We start from the raw sequence: 18,540 nt of genomic DNA, 5'->3' as shown, positions 1-18,540 counted from the left end.
AATGCTTCCATAATAGTGGAAAGAAAACATCCAGAATATATTATTTAGTCATTATTAATTATTTCTATTATTATAATGAATTGTTTGCACCTCACGCAGCAATTGTTACCTGGGTGTGGTTTAATGGTATTTAGTCCACCTGTTGCATGCCGGGGTTTAGATGAGGAAGAAGGTGAGCTGCCTCGGGTATATTCTGTAGCACGTAGAATCTTTCTTTTGTAATGTTTGGTTTTATTTTCTTTATAAAACATCATGGAACTTCAGCACGTACTCTTTCTGTGCAATTCGTCAAAGTGATGAGGCTAGTTTAGTCTGTTAGCATAACCTTTATTTATTTGGAGTTTAGTTGATATGAACACATTATGGAGTTTATTTTACTAACGTATCATACAAAATATATTTCTCTTAATGCAATTTAATAACTGAGGTTTCATGGTGATGTGTATTACATTAATATGTATTGACCCGTATTGTCTTACAAAATATATAGCTATATAGATTGTTACAATATATTTAAAGGTCGTTGGTTTAGAGGAAGACATTTTCACCTACCAGACTTTCAAGTTGTATTTCTGTCTATATTCTGAAGCTTTTTAAAGATGTTATTTTTTTATATAATTCACAGACATCTGTTTAACTGTTGACATTTAAGGGTTGTGATAAAGCGTCGGCATCAGAAAAAAAATTGACATTAAAATATTGATTAGAAAGAGTTATGTAACATCTAATGTAAACATGAATGGACCAAGGATAGACCCCTGTGGAACCTCTTTCTGAGGGTAAAATGGCCTGAATGAGTACAGTCAGCAACGGTAATAGTTTATGGTTCAAAGCGACGCTCTATCTAGCTTATATGAGACTAAAGGCTCTATACACACACTTTTAGAAATCAGTAGGCTTTAGCTTGTTGTTCAATTACCACATATTTATAACATTATTACATTTAAGTGACTGTGGTGCCTTGTTCTTTAGGGAGCTTTGTGTGTGTTATTGCTGTTGGAAAAAATACAAGTTGACAACTTAAGTACATGCATTTGAATATTATTGAGAACATTTGAACAACTTTTAAAATCCACACAACATCTTTTAACAGTGAGTTGTGTCAAGGCTGGGTAGGCTGGTGGAGCTTCACACTGTATGAGTCACTGAACTCTTTCTTCCACTGGTCAAAGGAGTGGTTTATCTGGTGGCGCTTCAATGAGTCCGAGTCCCTGAAACTCTTCTCACACTGGTCACAGGTGTAGGGTTTTTCTCCAGTGTGGATTAACTTGTGGCGCTTCAATGAGCGTGAGTCCGTGAAACTTGTCTCACACTGGTCACAGGAGTAGGGCTTTTCTCCAGTGTGGGTTCGCTTGTGAATCTTCAAATTGCTTGACTGGATAAAGCTCTTCTCACACTGGTCACAGGTGAAAGGTTTTTCTCCAGTGTGGGTTCGCTTGTGAATCTTCAAATTGCCTGACTGGGTAAAGCTCTTCTCACAGAGGTCACAGGAGTAGGGCTTTTCTCCAGTGTGGGTTCGCTTGTGAATCTTCAAATTGCTTGACAGGCTAAAGCTCTTCTCACACTGGTCACAGGTGAAAGGTTTTTCTCCAGTGTGGGTTCGCTTGTGAATCTTCAAATCGCTTGACTGGCTAAAGCTCTTCTCACACTGGTCACAGGTGAAAGGTTTTTCTCCAGTGTGGGTACGTTTGTGGCGCTTCAATATCCCTGAACTCCAGAAACTCTTCTCACACTGGTCACAGGTGTATGGTTTTCCTATTGTGGCTGTAGACTGATGTTGATCCAGCTGTTCTCCGATGATACTCTTCTCCCCATCATCATAAAGTCTATCTGGGTCTTTGCAGGTCTCTTCCTATAAAACAAAACAATAAATCAACAGAGAAAGTGACACAAGTGTATTAGAGGACACATATGAATGTCTTGATGCAAGTTAAAAATGGACGTGACAGAAGTAAAGTAAGGTTTTTAATGAAACCCGAGAATGCATTCTGACTCGTCGTAGCCTAAAATACCGCTGAATAAAGGAAGAAGTATAAATACCTATTAACTTGATACAACAAAATAACAAAGACGCACTGATTGGTTGATTGATTCGGACTGATTTGTTTTTAAAATAAATACAAAGGGGTTGGCTCTCACAGAGACATTTTTTTAAATATTAACATAAACATGCTAAATTTAAATGTGTTTTTTTCAACCAATATCATGATGGAATATTGCATACTTTATCTGTTATAAGGTTAGAGTTATGTATAGCTAAATACAAAAAACTAAAAGGGTTGAAGCACACAAACTTGTTTAATTGTTTTATAAATTAGTTATAGTATCCAGGTATCACTAGCTATTCAAATATCTACACCGTGAATTTGAAAATAATGAAAATTAAATGATCACATTATATCAGTAAATTCAGAGGTAGGAAGTACATTTACTCAGGTACTTGTACTTAAGTACAATTTTGAGGTACTCCATTTTATGCTACTTTGTACTTCTACTCCACTACAGTTCAGAGGTAAATGGTGTACTTTTACTCCACTACATGTATTTAAAACCTTTAGTTACTTCACAGATGTGGATGAATGATGTGAAATCTAATCAAGTGTTGAATCAGACTTTAGTTCCACCTGGAGTGAATCCACAAGCTACCCTGCAGTATACAAAGTCATTCAAACTAGCTGCACCTTTACCAGCTTTGAGAACACTTTCATGATCAATCATTATAAAACATATCATATATATTATTCTGAAATGGACCAATCTGCACAATGAATACTTTTACTGTCGCTACTTTAACTATATTTTGATGATAATACTTTTCTACTTTTACTTGAGGAACATTTTGAATGCAGGACTTTTACTGTAACAGAGTATTCCTACACTCTGGTACTTCTACTTTTACTCAAGTACAAGATCTGAGTACTTCTACTTTTACTCAAGTACAAGATCTGAGTACTTCTACTTTCACTCAAGTACAATATCTGAGTACTTCTCCCACCTCAGAGTAAATGTGAATGATCAGATGTTACCATCTCCTTGTATATGCTACTGTAGCTTTAGCACTCACTATTTGCTACAGGTGACTTCCTGTTTACATCTTTGATTGATTTTGCCAGATGTTTCCTAGCAACCAATATGATTCACTCAGTGTAACGAACGCTTTTTTAATTCTTCATTGTTTAGACTCAAATGCAACCATGTAAACAATTCTGAAGACTTAAATCAACAGGACTCTAGACTGCTAAACTTTAAACAGAATTTCATTGTTTTCACTCAAATATGAATAATTACTTTTCATTTCATTTCAAACCTTTATTTATCCAGGTGTATCCCATTGAGATCATTGATCTCTTTTTCAAGGGAGACCTGCTCAAGTAGGTTCCACATGAAACATAAAAACTTTTAAAGGTTAAAGTAACTTACCTCTGCTGATGAACTCTTTCTGCTGCTTGTGTTCTCGTCTACCTGAAGTTCAGCCATCTGCAATAACAGAGATTACCACATTACTTATTAGCCAACCACAGGAATTAAAATAAACATTTAGTGTTTTTCTAAATGTTAACCTTGAGACCATTAATTTGACAAAACAATCACTACCACAAAGCTCAAAGAGAGATGGAGTCCATCCAGTTAGACACTTGCACATCTGACACATAATAGACACATATCTTGTTGTGCTTTAGTTTGTGCATTTTTTAAATAAATGCAGCTTTAAAATAAGGTAAAGCCATATATTACAAATATAAATAAAGACAATAAATCAGTCTTACTTGTGCAGAGAAAGCAGGTCATACATTTCAGTCCCAGTATCCAACATGCAGAACAATAAACTCTATTTTCATTAAATATCAAAATAAGTTTGAAAGAGTAAAATAAATCTCCCTCTGCCAGCCAAACAATAGCTCCCGTAAACATCACATAGAAACGACCCAGCTGCAGAAACGCTGTTTTTCTTACCGTTGATGTGTGAAAGTAGTTTCAATAACTCGTGCCGGTTGATGGACGTCTTCACGTGGGTCAGGTTTGAAAGATGCACTGGTGTTTCCATGGTAACACAATTCAAAGGTTCCAATTCAAGTTTTATTTTGATTTGACTTTGCTGTTGTTGTATTTGTGTTATCTGTTCCCTCTAGCTTAAATAGAGGGTTGTGCTGTGTATGTTACTTTAATGTATTGTATGCAAAATCCACCATTGCCCCGAAGTATACTTGTATTCTGCTGAAGTGTGTTCCAGGTTGAGGGGGCAGAGTATGATATGGCTTTTTTCCCAAGCTCCGTGCGTACTGAGGGGATGGACAGAGTGATGTAATTTTGAGATCGTAGTCTATAGCTGTACTGTTTGTGTGATATGTAAGTGGATATGTAGAGGGGCAGCAGTCCAAGCATAGCGGTATAGATGAGTTTGTACCAGTGCAGTGATCTGCGCATTGATAGTGTTGTCCAGTTAACTAAAGAGTACAGCGTGCAATGGTGTGTGAGGGGTTTACAGTTGGTTATGAACCTCAGAGCCCCATGGTAAACAGCGTCCAGCAGATGAAGGGAGTGAGCTGAGGCGTTCATGTACACAGCATCCCCGTAGTCCAAGAGCGGGAAACATGTGGCAGCTACAAGCCGTTTCCTAGCACTTGTGGAGAAGCAGGCCTTGTTTCTAAAAAAGAATCCCAGTTTTAATATCAGTTTCCTTAAAAGATAGTCAATCTTAGTAGTCATAGATAGTCAATAGTCCAGTTTCTGTAGGTGTGAAAAGCTTCAATGGCGTTATGCTGGGCAGACATGATGCAGGGAAGAACAGTTGGTAACTTTTTCTTCTTGGAAAACAACATGACTTTTGTCTTGTCTGAATTTAACACCAACCTGAGGTGGAACAGGTATGACTGAAAAGTGTCAAAAGCAGACTGCAGACGTTCAAATGCAAGGGCAACAGTGCTAGCACAACAGTATAGAACAGTATCATCTGCATATAGATGTACAGAGGCATCAATATTTTGACGCACATCATTTATATAAATTGAAAAAAGGGTGAGTCCCAAGACCGAACCTTGAGGAACACCTCTGGGCACAATAAGAAAGCTTGAGGAGAGACCGCTGAATTGTACACATTGCTTGCGATTTAAAAGATAGTTTGAAAACCAACCAACAGCTAGGTCAGACAGGCCTATATGGGATAACTTCTGGCATAAAATGCCATGGTCCACAGTATAAAATGCCTTGGATAAGTCTATAAAAAGGACAGCACAGTAGCTCTTTGCGTCCAAGCCTTCAACAATGTCATTCACTACTTTCAAAGCAGCCGTTACTGTACTGTGCTGCTTCCTAAAGCCTGACTGGTGAGGAGATAGAATGTTGTTCAAGCTTAAATATTCTTTGATTTGATCATTCACCAGCCTTTCAAGTACTTGAGCTAAAATAGAGAGCTTGGAAATTGGTCTGTAATTATTCATCACCATGGGATCACACCTTTCAATAAGGGGAGAACATTTGCAGTTTTCCAAACATCTGGAATGACATTGTTTGTTATAGAAAGATTAAAAACATGACACACTGGTTGGGCTATAATATCTGCAGCTAGACGTAAGAAACAAGGGGGGAGATCGTCTGGGCCTGCTGATTTATTGGGGTCTAGGCCCTTTAGAGCCTTACAAACATCCCCAACAGAGAAAAGGTCGAAGGAGAAAGTGTGGCTACTGGAAAAAGTGATGTAACATCTAATGTAAACATGAATGGACCAAGGATAGACCCCTGTGGAACCTCTTTCTGAGGGTAAAATGGCCTGAATGAGTACAGTCAGCAACGGTAATAGTTTATGGTTCAAAGCGACGCTCTATCTAGCTTATGTGAGACTAAAGGCTCTATACACACACTTTTAGAAATCAGTAGGCTTGAGCTTGTTGTTCAATTACCACATATTTATAACATTATTACATTTAAGTGACTGTGGTGCCTTGTTCTTTAGGGAGCTTTGTGTGTGTTTTTGCTGTGGAAAAAAATACAAGTTGACAACTTAAGTGCATGCATTTGAATATTATTGAGAACATTTGAACAACTTTTAAAATCCACACAACATCTTTTAACAGTGAGTTGTGTCAAACAGTCCACCTCACTCTTTCTGAACAGTCTCAGTGCACTAGTGAAGGTTTTCTCCCATGTGGTCTGGTTCTCTGAAACTCTTCTCAGGGTGAGCACAGACGTCAGGTCTTTCTCCAGTGTGGGTAGGCTGGTGGAGCTTCACACTGTATGAGTCACTGAACTCTTTCTCCCACTGGTCAAAGGAGTGGGTTCGCTGGTGGCGCTTCAATGAGCGCGAGTCCGTGAAACTTTTCTCACACTGGTCACAGGAGTAGGGTTTTTCTCCAGTGTGGGTTCGCTGGTGGCCCTTCAATGCGTCTGACCGGATAAAGCTCTTCTCACACTGGTCACAGGAGTAGGGTTTTTCTCCAGTGTGGGTTCGCTTGTGAATCGTCAAATAGCTTGACTGGCTAAAGCTCTTCTCACACTGGTCACAGGAGTAGGGTTTTTCTCCAGTGTGGGTTCGCAGGTGAATCGTCAAATAGTTTGACTGGCTAAAGCTCTTCTCACACTGGTCACAGGAGTAGGGTTTTTCTCCAGTGTGGGTTCGCTTGTGAATCATCAAATCGTCTGACCGGATAAAGCTCTTCTCACACTGGTCACAGGAGTAGGGTTTTTCTCCAGTGTGGGTTCGCTTGTGGCCCTTCAATGAGCCTGACTGGCTAAAGCTCTTCTCACACTGGTCACAGCAGTAGGGTTTTTCTCCAGTGTGGGTTCGCTGGTGGACCTTCAATGAGTCTGACCGGTTAAAGCTCTTCTCACACTGGTCACAGGTGAAAGGTTTTTCTCCAGTGTGGGTTCGCTTGTGAATCGTCAAATAGCTTGACTGGCTAAAGCTCATCTCACAGAGGTCACAGGAGTAGGGGTTTTCTCCAGTGTGGGTTCGCTGGTGGACCTTCAATGAGTATGACCGGTTAAAGCTCTTCTCACACTGGTCACAGGTGAAAGGTTTTTCTCCAGTGTGGGTTCGCTTGTGAATCTTCAAATTGACTGACTGGCTAAAGCTCTTCTCACACTGGTCACAGGTGTATGGTTTTCCTATCGTGGCTGTAGACTGATGTTGATCCAGCTGTTCTCCGATGATACTCTTCTCCCCATCATCATAAAGTCTATCTGGGTCTTTGCAGGTCTCTTCCTATAAAACAAAACAATAAATCAACAGAGAAAGTGACACAAGTGTATTAGAGGACACATATGAATGTCTTGATGCAAGTTAAAAATGGACGTGACAGAAGTAAAGTAAGGTTTTTAATGAAACCCGAGAATGCATTCTGACTCGTCGTAGCCTAAAATACCGCTGAATAAAGGAAGAAGTATAAATACCTATTAACTTGATACAACAAAACAACAAAGACACACTGATTGGTTGATTGATTCAGAATGATTTGTTTTTAAATGAATACAAAGGGGTTGGCTCACAGAGACATTTTTTTAAATATTATTCAAAACATGCTAAATTTAAAAGTGTTTTTTTCAACCAATATCATGATGGAATATTGCATACTTTATCTGTTATAAGGTTAGAGTTATGTATAGCTAAATACAAAAAACTAAAAGGGTTGAAGCACACAAACTTGTTTAATTGTTTTATAAATTAGTTATAGTATCCAGGTATCACTAGCTATTCAAATATCTACACCATGAATTTGAAAATAATGAAAATTAAATGATCACATTAAATCAGTAAATTCAGAGGTAGGAAGTACATTTACTCAGGTACTTGTACTTAAGTACAATTTTGAGGTACTCCATTTTATGCTATTTTGTACTTCTCCTCCACTACAGTTCAGAGGTAAATGGTGTAATTTTGAGGTACTCCATTTTACAAGATCTGAGTACTTATACTTTTACTCAAGTACAAGATCTGAGTACTTTTACTCAAGTACAAGATCTGAGTACTTCTACTTTCACTCAAGTACAAGATCGGAGTACTTCTACTTTTACTCAAGTTCAAGATCTGAGTACTTTTACTCAAGTACAAGATCTGAGTACTTTTGCTTTTACTCAAGTACAAGATCTGAGTACTTCTCCCACCTCAGAGTAAATGATCAGATGTTACCATCTCCTTGTATATGCTACTGTAGCTTTAGCACTCACTATTTGCTACAGGTGACTTCCTGTTTACATCTTTGATTGATTTTGCCAGATGTTTCCTAGCAACCAATATGATTCACTCAGTATAACAAACGCTTTTTTAATTCTTCATTGTTTAGACTCAAATGCAACCATGTAAACAATTCTGAAAACTAAATCAACAGGACTCTAGACTGCTAAACTTTAAACAGAATTTCATTGTTTTCACTCAAATATGAATAATTATTTAACCAGGATTTTCACTTTTAAAGGTTAAAGTAACTTACCTCTGCTGATGAACTCTTTCTGCTGCTTGTGTTCTCGTCTACCTGAAGTTCAGCCATCTGCAATAACAGAGATTACCACATTACTTATTAGCAAACCACAGGAATTAAAATAAACATTTAGTGTTTTTCTAAATGTTAACCTTGAGACCATTAATTTGACAAAACAATCACTACCACAAAGCTCAAAGAGAGATGGAGTCCATCCAGTTACACACTTGCACATCTGACACATAATAGAGACATATCTTGTTGTGCTTTAGTTTGTGCATTTTTTAAATAAATGCAGCTTTAAAATGAGGTAAAGCTATATATTACAAATATAAATCAGGGTTGCCAACTTTGGGTACCTGGCTGGAGTGAGATTTTGATATCATGGGTTTAATTACACATATGCGCACTAAATGACTGCTATCGTTTCAGTAGCGGGACCTTAGCATATATATACACAAATACACAATATTGGACACAGACTATAAAGGGCACAACGTTTCATTCACTAATGAAAGTCAAACACATGTTTTTTTCCACTGTTTTATTGTGTGCATAGGCCTGTCGCGATAAGCAATTAATTGACTTATCGTACTATAAATAAAAATGAACTCGATAACTTTTCTGACCTCGATAAATTGCCATTTACACGAGGATGTGAGTAGCAGTTTGAAAGGATGTACTTGAATTATTATTATATATGATCATTATGTCAGTGGTCAAAAATGGTCATACAACGGTGCCGACAATATTATCGTTTATCGCAATAATTTCCGGGAAAATGTATCCAACAAAATTAATTATCGTGAGAGGCCTATACATGAAACACACAGACACCAACAAGTCTACAGACATACTCCAAACTGCAAAATATATTAATTAACGCACTCTCTCTCATATACTCTTTGACTCTATTTTGGCCTAGTAGAACAATAAGCAGCAGACTTTTACTTTTTATCATTTCTACTGGATCTTAGATCTGCGCATGCGCAATACGGGTCGGGGATTGACCAACCGGCTCCCACTGCTCTGCTGTCTGTTGACGTTGTTAAGAGTGGTGGGGGCGGGGAGGGAGCGGATCGACAGCTTGAGCAGCTGTCAACTCAACATTGTAAATAACCAACCAAAAACGATCGCCGGTTCATCTTGTTTTTGGTGTGAGAATAGTTTGGGCAGCGTGAGAGCGTGAGATTGATAGTGAAAGCGTGTGTCACACGCCAGATGCGTGAGAGTTGGCAACCCTGTATAAATAAAGACACTAAGTTAGTCTTGTGCAGAGAAACATACATACAGAAACATACATTTCAGTCCCAGTCCCATTTCAGTCCCAGTCCCAGTCCCATTTCAGTCCCAGCCCTAATCGGATTGGTGTGTCCCGCACCGTTGGGTCTTTTCAGCCGACCCGACGCTTGTTCGGCCAAAAACCCGCCGATGTTGACAACATCGGCGGGTTTTCGGCGAAAGTAGTGTGAAAGTAGTTTCAATTAGCCGCGCACTTAGTGCCAGCACTTAGTACACCCATGGAACTAAGAGCCGATCGCATTCACACCGGAATAAGTTCCCTGAGGGAAGATTACGCAAATGAAGCCGCTGGCGTCACTTCTTCTTCTTCTGCTTTGGGTTTACTGGCAGGCCGCAAACCACTTCACGGCGTATACTGCCACCCGAAGTCCCCGGCCGGAAGTCCCCGGAGTTGGGGACTGGCTTCAGTAGAAAAGCACCAGTCTTTCCTGTTCACACCGCAGCGGAGCTGCCTCTAATGCGGCTTTCACACCAGCGCTTTTCCCATTCTAGCTCCGTGCTAGAGCTTTTCTGGTTCAGCTCCGGTTTCCCTTTGCTGCTCCCGCTTTGTTCACACCGCCCAGAGCCCGAATGGTGCTGCCGCGTCATGACGTTACCGTTTACATTGCTGATTTTCTCCCCAACGGCGCTCACAACAACAACGGGGGACTGCGTTGGGTCGATGATCGTGTTGCTTTTAATCATACGAAGCCAGATTAAATTAAATAACGACTTCTCCAACCTTATACTTTTCTCCAGAGTGCCGTGGTTCATTGTTTATTAATGTGTTTCAGCGGCATTTACCGACCGCTGCAGTGCTGGCTGCTCTTCCACGGGAGTTTATTCTCCCGTTAGCTCCGGGTTAGCTCACATGGTAGCGGCCGCTCTAAAGTATTCACTGTCTGACTGTCACACAAGCAGCTGATACATATCCCCAGTTCCCCTTAAGTGAATGTGTGTCAGTCTGAATTGACGCTGTTTGGCATCACAACGCTGTTATGAAAGTTTATCTGGTATAACATGGGTGATGTTAGCATAGCAACCGAAGCTAAACTGACTACTTGCTATTGCTATCCTATTGTGGCATAAGCCGTTTTCTACAGGCACATTTTACCGGCGTATTTTTCATTATGATTCTACTTGTGATAGTCGGACATGACAACCTGTGCAGCCCATGTATCGATTCCATCCGATAGCTGCTATAATACAAAACAAAACGTCTGCCTGCTCTCCACAATGATCAATAACAGCGAACGGATGGTCAAAGTAAGGTACAAATAAACAGAATCCCACGAAGTGTTAGGATGGCGTGGAAGGGTAGGACCCAAATGCAGAATATCAAAAAAGGTAACAGGTCTCGTAACAAAAAGCGAGCTTTATTTTAAAAGCTGATCAAAAACAAGGCATGAAACAAATGGGTTGTACAAAAAACTGACCGTGACCAACATGGAGGGAGACAGGAGACAGCCCAGGGGCACAGCGGAGGACCCGGAAGGGGTCTCGGGCGGACGGCCCGGGGGCAAGGCAGAGATCAAGGAGGGGGTCTCGGGCGGACGGCCCGGGGGCAAGGCAGAGTTCAAAAAAGGGCGAAGACCACAGCGGGCGAACTCAGGGGGCCGGGCATGAGAGCAAAGGCAGCGGCTGAAAGCGTCAGGAGGCCGGGCTCGAGGGCGAAGGCCACGGCTGGGGAAATCAGGGGGCCGAGCTCGAGGGCGAAGGCCCCGGCACTCAGGGGGCCGGGCTCGAGGGCGAACAAGAAGGCGTCGACGGGACAGCTCCGGAGGCCGGGCAGGAAGGTGCTGACGGGACAACTCCGGAGGACGGGCAGGAAGGCGCTGACGGGACAGCTCCGGAGGCCGGGCAGGACCCGTTGTCGGCCAGACAGGAACCGGAGCCGACGGAACAGGCGTAGACGGGATCCTGGACATGACATGGACTGGTGTCAATGGGACCCCGGATGGAGCAAGGGCTGGTGTCGACTGGACCTCCAACGGAACAGGACACAGAGTTGGCAGGACCCCCGGTGGAACAGGTGTCGGCGGGACCTCCAACAGGACAGGACACAGAGTTGGCAGGACCCCCGGCGGGACAGGTGTCGGCGGGACCCCCAACAGAACAGAACATGGAGCTGGCAGGACCCCCGGCGGGACAGGTGTCGGCGGGACCCCCAACAGGACATGATGTAGGCAGGAAATCTGGTGGAGCAGGTGTCGGCGGGACCCCCAACAGGACAGGATCTGGTGTTGGCAGGAAACCTGGCGGAGCAGTAGTTGGCGGGACCCCCAACGGGACAGGACATGGGGTTGGCAGGACCCACAGCTGAACCCCCAACGGCACATGACACAGGGTTGGCAAGACCCCCGGCAGAAGAGTAGTCGGCGGGACCCCCAATGGGACAGGACATGGAGTTGGCAAGACTCCCGGCAGGAGAGTAGTCGGTGGGACCTCCAACAGCACAGGACATAGGGTTGGCAGGACCCCCGGCAGAAGAGTAGTCGGCGGGACCCCCAACGGGACAGGACATAGGATTGGCAAGACCCCCGGCAGAAGAGTAGTCGGCGGGACCTCCAACGGCACAGGACATAGGGTTGGCAGGACCCCCGGCAGAAGAGTAGTCGGTGGGACCTCCAACGGCACAGGACATAGGGTTGGCAGGACCCCCGGCAGAAGAGTAGTCGGCGGGACCCCCAACGGGACAGGACATAGGATTGGCAAGACCCCCGGCAGAAGAGTAGTCGGCGGGACCCCCAATGGGACAGGACATGGAGTTGGCAAGACTCCCGGCAGGAGAGTAGTCGGTGGGACCTCCAACAGCACAGGACATAGGGTTGGCAGGACCCCCGGCAGAAGAGTAGTCGGCGGGACCCCCAACGGGACAGGACATAGGATTGGCAAGACCCCCGGCAGAAGAGTAGTCGGCGGGACCTCCAACGGCACAGGACATAGGGTTGGCAGGACCCCCGGCAGAAGAGTAGTCGGCGGGACCTCCAACGGCACAGGACATAGGGTTGGCAGGACCCCCGGCAGAAGAGTAGTCGGCGGGACCCCCAACGGGACAGGACATAGGATTGGCAAGACCCCCGGCAGAAGAGTAGTCGGCGGGACCCCCAATGGGACAGGACATGGAGTTGGCAAGACCCCCGGCAGGAGAGTAGTCGGCGGGACCTCCAACAGCACAGGACATAGGGTTGGCAGGACCCCCGGCAGAAGAGTAGTCGGCGGGACCTCCAACATCACAGGACATGGGGTAGGCGTCGGCCATAGAGCCAACAGGACACGGGGTGCTGGAGTCGGCCGGACCACCGACAGAACACGAGGGGCTGGAGTGGGCCGAACCACTGACAAAACACGGGGGGCCGGAGTCGGCCGGACCACCGACAGGACACGAGGTGCTGGAGTCGGCCGAACCACCGACAGGACACGAGGTGCTGGAGTCGGCCGGACCACCGACAGGACACGAGGTGCTGGAGTCGGCCGGACCACCGACAGGACACGGGGGGCTGGCGTCGGCCGGGGAGCCAGTACTGGAGCCGAAACTGAAGTCGGGACCATGGCTGCTGGGACCGGAACAGGGGCCGGAACCATGGCTGCTGGGGCCGGAACCATGGCCGCTGGGGCCAGAACTGGGGCCGGAACCATGGCTGTATGGGCCGGTTCTGGAGCCGGAACCATGGCTGTGTGGGCCGGTACTAGAGCAGGCACCATGGCTGCTGGGCACGGAACCGGAACACGGAACCATGGCTGTGTGGGATGGTACTGGAGCACAGTACCATGACTGTGTGGACCGGCACTGGAACACGGAAACATGACTGTAAGGTCCGGTTCTGGAGCAGTGACTATGGCTGCTGGGCACGGAACAGAAGCCTGGACCCTGGCTGTGTGAGCCAGGTAATGGAGCACGGAAGCATGGCTGTGTGGGCCGGTACTGGTGCACGGATCCATGGCTGTGTGGGCCGGTACTGGACCACGAGCCGGCCTCCCGACCTTGCGTTTCTCCGAGGCCCCCTGGAGGCTCCGTGGACCTCCAAACGCCAGGCGGGATCCCAAAAAAGGGCCAGAGAATGGAGCTGGAACCACTGGAGCACGGGCTGGAATCTTGGTCTTGCGTCTCCTAGAGATTCTTTGGAGGATCTGTGGGCCTCCCCAGGCCTGGTCATACCCCAGGAAAGGGTTAGAGGCTTCGGACAAGTCCTCAGGACTACTTGTGAAAAGTTGTAGCCACTCAGGCAACATGCTCCTAAGCCAGGGCTGGCGAGCAACCTCCTGATGTGCCTCCTTCAACGCAGCCTCTCTACCACGTCTAGAAGAGGCGCCATTCCAGGTATAAAAAATGTACTCCAGAGAGTACCCAAGACATTCTGCCTGTAGAGCAAAACGATCCGAGTCTGCTGAGTCCAAAGCTGGTCGGTTCATTCTGTTAGGATGGCGTGGAAGGGTAGGACCCAAATGCAGAATATCAAAAAAGGTAACAGGTCTCGTAACAAAAAGCGAGCTTTATTTTAAAAGCTGATCAAAAACAAGGCATGAAACAAATGGGTTGTACAAAAAACTGACCGTGACCAACATGGAGGGAGACAGGAGAGACAACCGTGACTGACATGGAGGAAGACAGGAAAAACCAACAATGAACCGACAGGGGAACACAGGAAGAGACAAGACTAAATACAGGGAGGGGTAATCACAAGACAAGACACAGCTGGGGTAAGAGAGGCAGAAACACAAGGGCAACAGGTGAACACAATCAGACAATCAGACACACCAGGGGAACTAATGACAGGAAGGCAAACACAGGAAGAAGGAACAGAGAAGACACAAGGAGGAAAACATTTCAAAACAAAAGGTGGAAAATGAAAACATAAATACAAAACCGTAACACGAAGCCTGGTTAGTGTTGCCTGACTTTATAAAGTGTGGTTGCCTTCTAGTCACTTTGCTCAGCGCTACTTCTTGTAGGCAGGCATGACAAGACTCTTCAGTCGACCCATGTTCAGGGGAGGTGGGTTTAGTTTCCTGCACGCCTCGACGTAAGAGAGACGTAAGCGCCGCCGTCTCTTATGCTGCGTTCACACCGGACGCGATGCGAATATTCGCTTCGCTCTAATCGCTTCGCTCTAATCGCTCCTATCGCATCGCTCTAAACGCTCGAGTTTCACCGCGGCTGCCAGCTGTGTTTACTCGCATCATTCAAACAAGAAGCGCAGGCTCGGGAGCTACAACTACAACAAATGAACATATTTTACCGTGATTAAATTGTAATACACGTTTCTAAATGATGCCGAAGTAACAACATACTGATACCGGTTAGTAAAAACCATGAATTAATGCATGACAAGTCTGCAGACAAGACGGCAGGCGAAAAACCTTTTAAAATGCTTGTTTTCTGAATGAAGATCGGGTCGACCAGGCTAAGCTAACGTTGTATATGCTCATTCCACACTCATATCAACGGCCTACAGACATAAATAAACCAGCGACTGTATTCGCCATGACACAGACAGTCTGTGGTTTGTACTTGTTTAACTTTTGTCCAGTTTCTGAACAGATATGAGGAGCTGTGAGCTCTGTGTGCTAACTGCTAACGGCTGATGTTGTGTGGTTGAACGTCAGTGACGGCAGGCTGAGATCCTCACCGCTGATTGGCATTCGCGAAAACGCGGCACGTGAATGTGACGCTCGAGTTGAAAAAATTGAACTCTCGCGTTTAATGCGGCACCGTTCAATCGCCTCAATCGCGTGATTCGCGCCGCGTCCACCGCTTCATGCTCGCCGTCAGAGCGAATTTGCGTATGTCCGCGTCTCTGCATTGACTTTACATGTAATCGCGCCGCCCCCAAACATCGCATCGCGTCCGGTGTGAACGCAGCATTATGCCCCTTTCACACCAACGCGTTTTCAGCGCCGGCTCGGAGCTAGAGCCTGAAAAGTACCGTTTTTTCCTGTTCACACCGCAGCGGCGCCGCCTCTTAGCTCCGGAATCCGGTTCACTTCCAGCTCCAAAAAAGTGTTGGTCTAGAAGCAAGAGCTTCGGAGCTAAGAGGCGGCGTCGCTTACGCCTCTCTTACGTCGAGGCGTGCAGGAAACTAAACCCACCTCCCCTGAACATGGGTCGACTGAAGAGTCTCGTCATGGCTGCCTACAAGCAGTAGCGCTGAGCAAAGTGACTAGAAGGCAACCACACACTTATAAAAATAAAACACACTTTATAAAGTCAGGCAACACTAACCAGGCTTCGTGTGATTCTGTTTATTTGTACCTTACTTTGACCATCCGTTCGCTGTTATTGATCATTGTGGAGAGCAGGCAGACGTTTTTATTTTTTATTATAGCAGCTATCGGATGGAATCAATACATGGGCTGCACAGGTTGTCATATCCGACTATCACAAGTAGAATCATAATGAAAAATACGCCGGTAAAATGTGCCTGCAGAAAACGGCTTAGCAAGTAGTCAGTTTATCTTCGGTTGCTATGCTAACATCACCCATGTTATACCAGAGAAACTTTCATAACAGCGTTGTGATGCCAAACAGTGTCAATTCAGACTGACACACATTCACTTAAGGGGAACTGGGGATATGTATCAGCTGCTTGTGTGACAGTCAGACAGTGAATACTTTAGAGCCGTGTGAGCTAACCCGGAGCTAACGGGAGAATAAACTCCCCCGTTGTTGTTGTTGTTGTTGTTGTTGTTGTTGTGAGCTCCGTTGGGGAGAAAATCAGCGATGTAAACGGTGACGTCATGACGCAGCAGCGGCAGCTCTGGGCGGTGTGAACAGAGCGGGAGCAGAAAAGGGAAACCGGAGCTGAACCAGAAAAGCTCTAGCTAGGAGCTAGAAAGGGAAAAGCGCTGGTGTGAAAGCCGCATTAGCTCCGGAGTCTTGCTTCTAGACCGACCATTTTTTGGAGCTGGAAACGAACCGGATTCCGGAGCTAAGAGGCGGCGCCGCTGCGGTGTGAAGAGGAAAAACCGGTACTTTTCAGGCTCTAGCTCCGAGCCGGTGTTACAGAATAAAATGTGGGACGAACAACTGGTGATATTCTATAACGGTAGGCAGATGTATTCTGTGGCTATCAACCAGCGATCATGTTTAATATTAAAGACCACACATTTATCGATGATCAAAACGGTATTCTGCACTTTGCTGCACTTATCCAGATAAAATGTGACTGTTTACTTGTTTTGCAGATAGAAGCAGAAATGTCATTGCTACATGTGCAGGGATATTTAGAATTTAAAATGCTGCTTGATCGTTAATTGTGTTCTCGGCAAACAATATTTTGAATCCTCTATTCAAAAATATTATTCAGTGTAAAATAACAAAAAAGTTAATGCTGGACTCAAACCCGAGTCCCAATAGCAAAAATCCCTCTTGCCATGCGAGTTATGAGTGTGCCACGGATCAGTACGATGTATTCAGTAATCACAGCTTATTTTGTCACATTAACATTGTTAAAAGAGACAGAACAATTCAACCAGACCATCTTTTATAATGTGAGCGAATGTATGTACACTTTAAGCCATATAATATAAATATTATAGTAGGCATTTGCTTTGAAATAGTATATAGGCCTACTGACTGATTATCATTAAGACCCACCCACCGAGATCAGATACATTATAATGTTGTGATAAGTGGTCATTTTACGTATTATGTATTCTAGTGCACACATTAAGTTCAAATATGCAAATCAGGCCATGTGTTTTGTTATGTAGTAGCTATAATCATCACCTGTCATGGAAATGTAACAATAACAAGAAATTAATATTAATATTACCAAGTTACACAGAAATAGATAAAACATAACGAAAGTTAACCAAGTAAACAGTCACATATTATCTGGATAAGTGCGGCAAAGTGCAGAATACCGTTTTGATAAGGGGTTAATCTGAGCGGATCACAGTTTACCACAGCTCTCCACGCTGCGTTGGAGATGGGTGTAAACAACTCAGACAGACTGTACGTTTCACTAACAGACTGTATGAAAGTATAAACGGGTCTGAAATCAACTCGACATCATATTAATAACGATATATGATACAAATATAAGACTGACAACAAGAATAAGCCACAGAAGTCGTATCACAAGTTATCCTGGGCGGATCACAGCTCCACAGCTGAAGACTTCTCCACGCTGCTTTCAAACTGTGAGTAAACAACGTGTGCTTCACTTGGAGGCTGTCTGAAGGTATACACAGGTCTCAGGTGGACTTGGTATCACATTAAGAATGATATTCAGTAATAAGTCTGGCAAAAATAAATGGTTTAAATGATTTATTCAAGCTTGCAATGTTTTGAACACACATCCCCAGTCACCTCATGTCTTTTTGTAGTCCTCGCTGTACGCGTCCGGATATTGGCATCGCAACCACAACCTCACACACTGGTACTGAATGTGCATCAAAGTGTTCCTATCCAACCAAATATACCAAAAGATGAATGTAAACGACAGAAGAAGCGATCGAAATGTGTATTTCCTGGTTATTCGACAAAGGCCACGCCCCTGATGCATCTGCCTACCGTTATAGAATATCACCAGTTATTCGTCCCACATTTTATTCGGTAACACCGGCCCTGAAAACGCGTTGGTGTGAAAGGGGCATAAGCTCCGGAATCCGGTTTTTTTCAAGCACCCAAAAGTTGTCGGTCTAGAAAGCAAGCACCGCATACGTCACGCTTACGTCGGAGGCGGGGGCAGGGGCAGGGGCAACAGTTGTTAATGTTATACCATAGTAATTAATGCTGCAAAGCTGGGTATTTTGAGCTTGGCGCATGCAGAGGCGAACAACAGCTAGCTCTAACGCCATCGAATAGGACGTATATTCACCTTCTTTCTCCTACCGAATCGTC

The 18,540-nt window shown here is 44.6% G+C and overlaps 1 protein-coding gene and 1 pseudogene across 1 annotated transcript; both read right to left on the bottom strand.

Moving 5' to 3' along the window:
• Positions 1 to 1,102: 1,102 nt before the first annotated feature.
• Positions 1,103 to 8,475, bottom strand: LOC117487173 (zinc finger protein 239-like). The gene is made up of 3 exons (XM_034135831.1): positions 8,424 to 8,475; positions 3,421 to 3,477; positions 1,103 to 1,852 (listed from the first exon to the last, which is right to left on the bottom strand). Exons 2-3 carry the CDS (start codon positions 3,475 to 3,477, stop codon positions 1,103 to 1,105), a joined length of 807 nt encoding a protein of 268 aa, XP_033991722.1. The 5' UTR covers positions 8,424 to 8,475.
• LOC117487178 overlaps positions 6,003 to 18,540 on the bottom strand; it is a 30,425-nt pseudogene continuing 17,887 nt past the window's right edge.

The sequence above is a fragment of the Trematomus bernacchii genome, unplaced genomic scaffold (genome assembly GCF_902827165.1).
Source record: "Trematomus bernacchii unplaced genomic scaffold, fTreBer1.1, whole genome shotgun sequence".
Classification (NCBI taxonomy): Eukaryota; Metazoa; Chordata; class Actinopteri; order Perciformes; family Nototheniidae; genus Trematomus; species Trematomus bernacchii.
This window is presented reverse-complemented; position numbering and strand designations above follow the sequence as displayed.

Coding starts and splice junctions, on each gene's coding strand:
- LOC117487173 (XM_034135831.1), bottom strand. CDS start 3,477: ATGGCTGAACTTCAGGTAGACGAGAACACAAGCAGCAGAAAGAGTTCA. Junction 1,853..3,420: donor GAAAGAGTTCATCAGCAGAG/GTAAGTTACTTT, acceptor TTTGTTTTATAG/GAAGAGACCTGCAAAGACCC.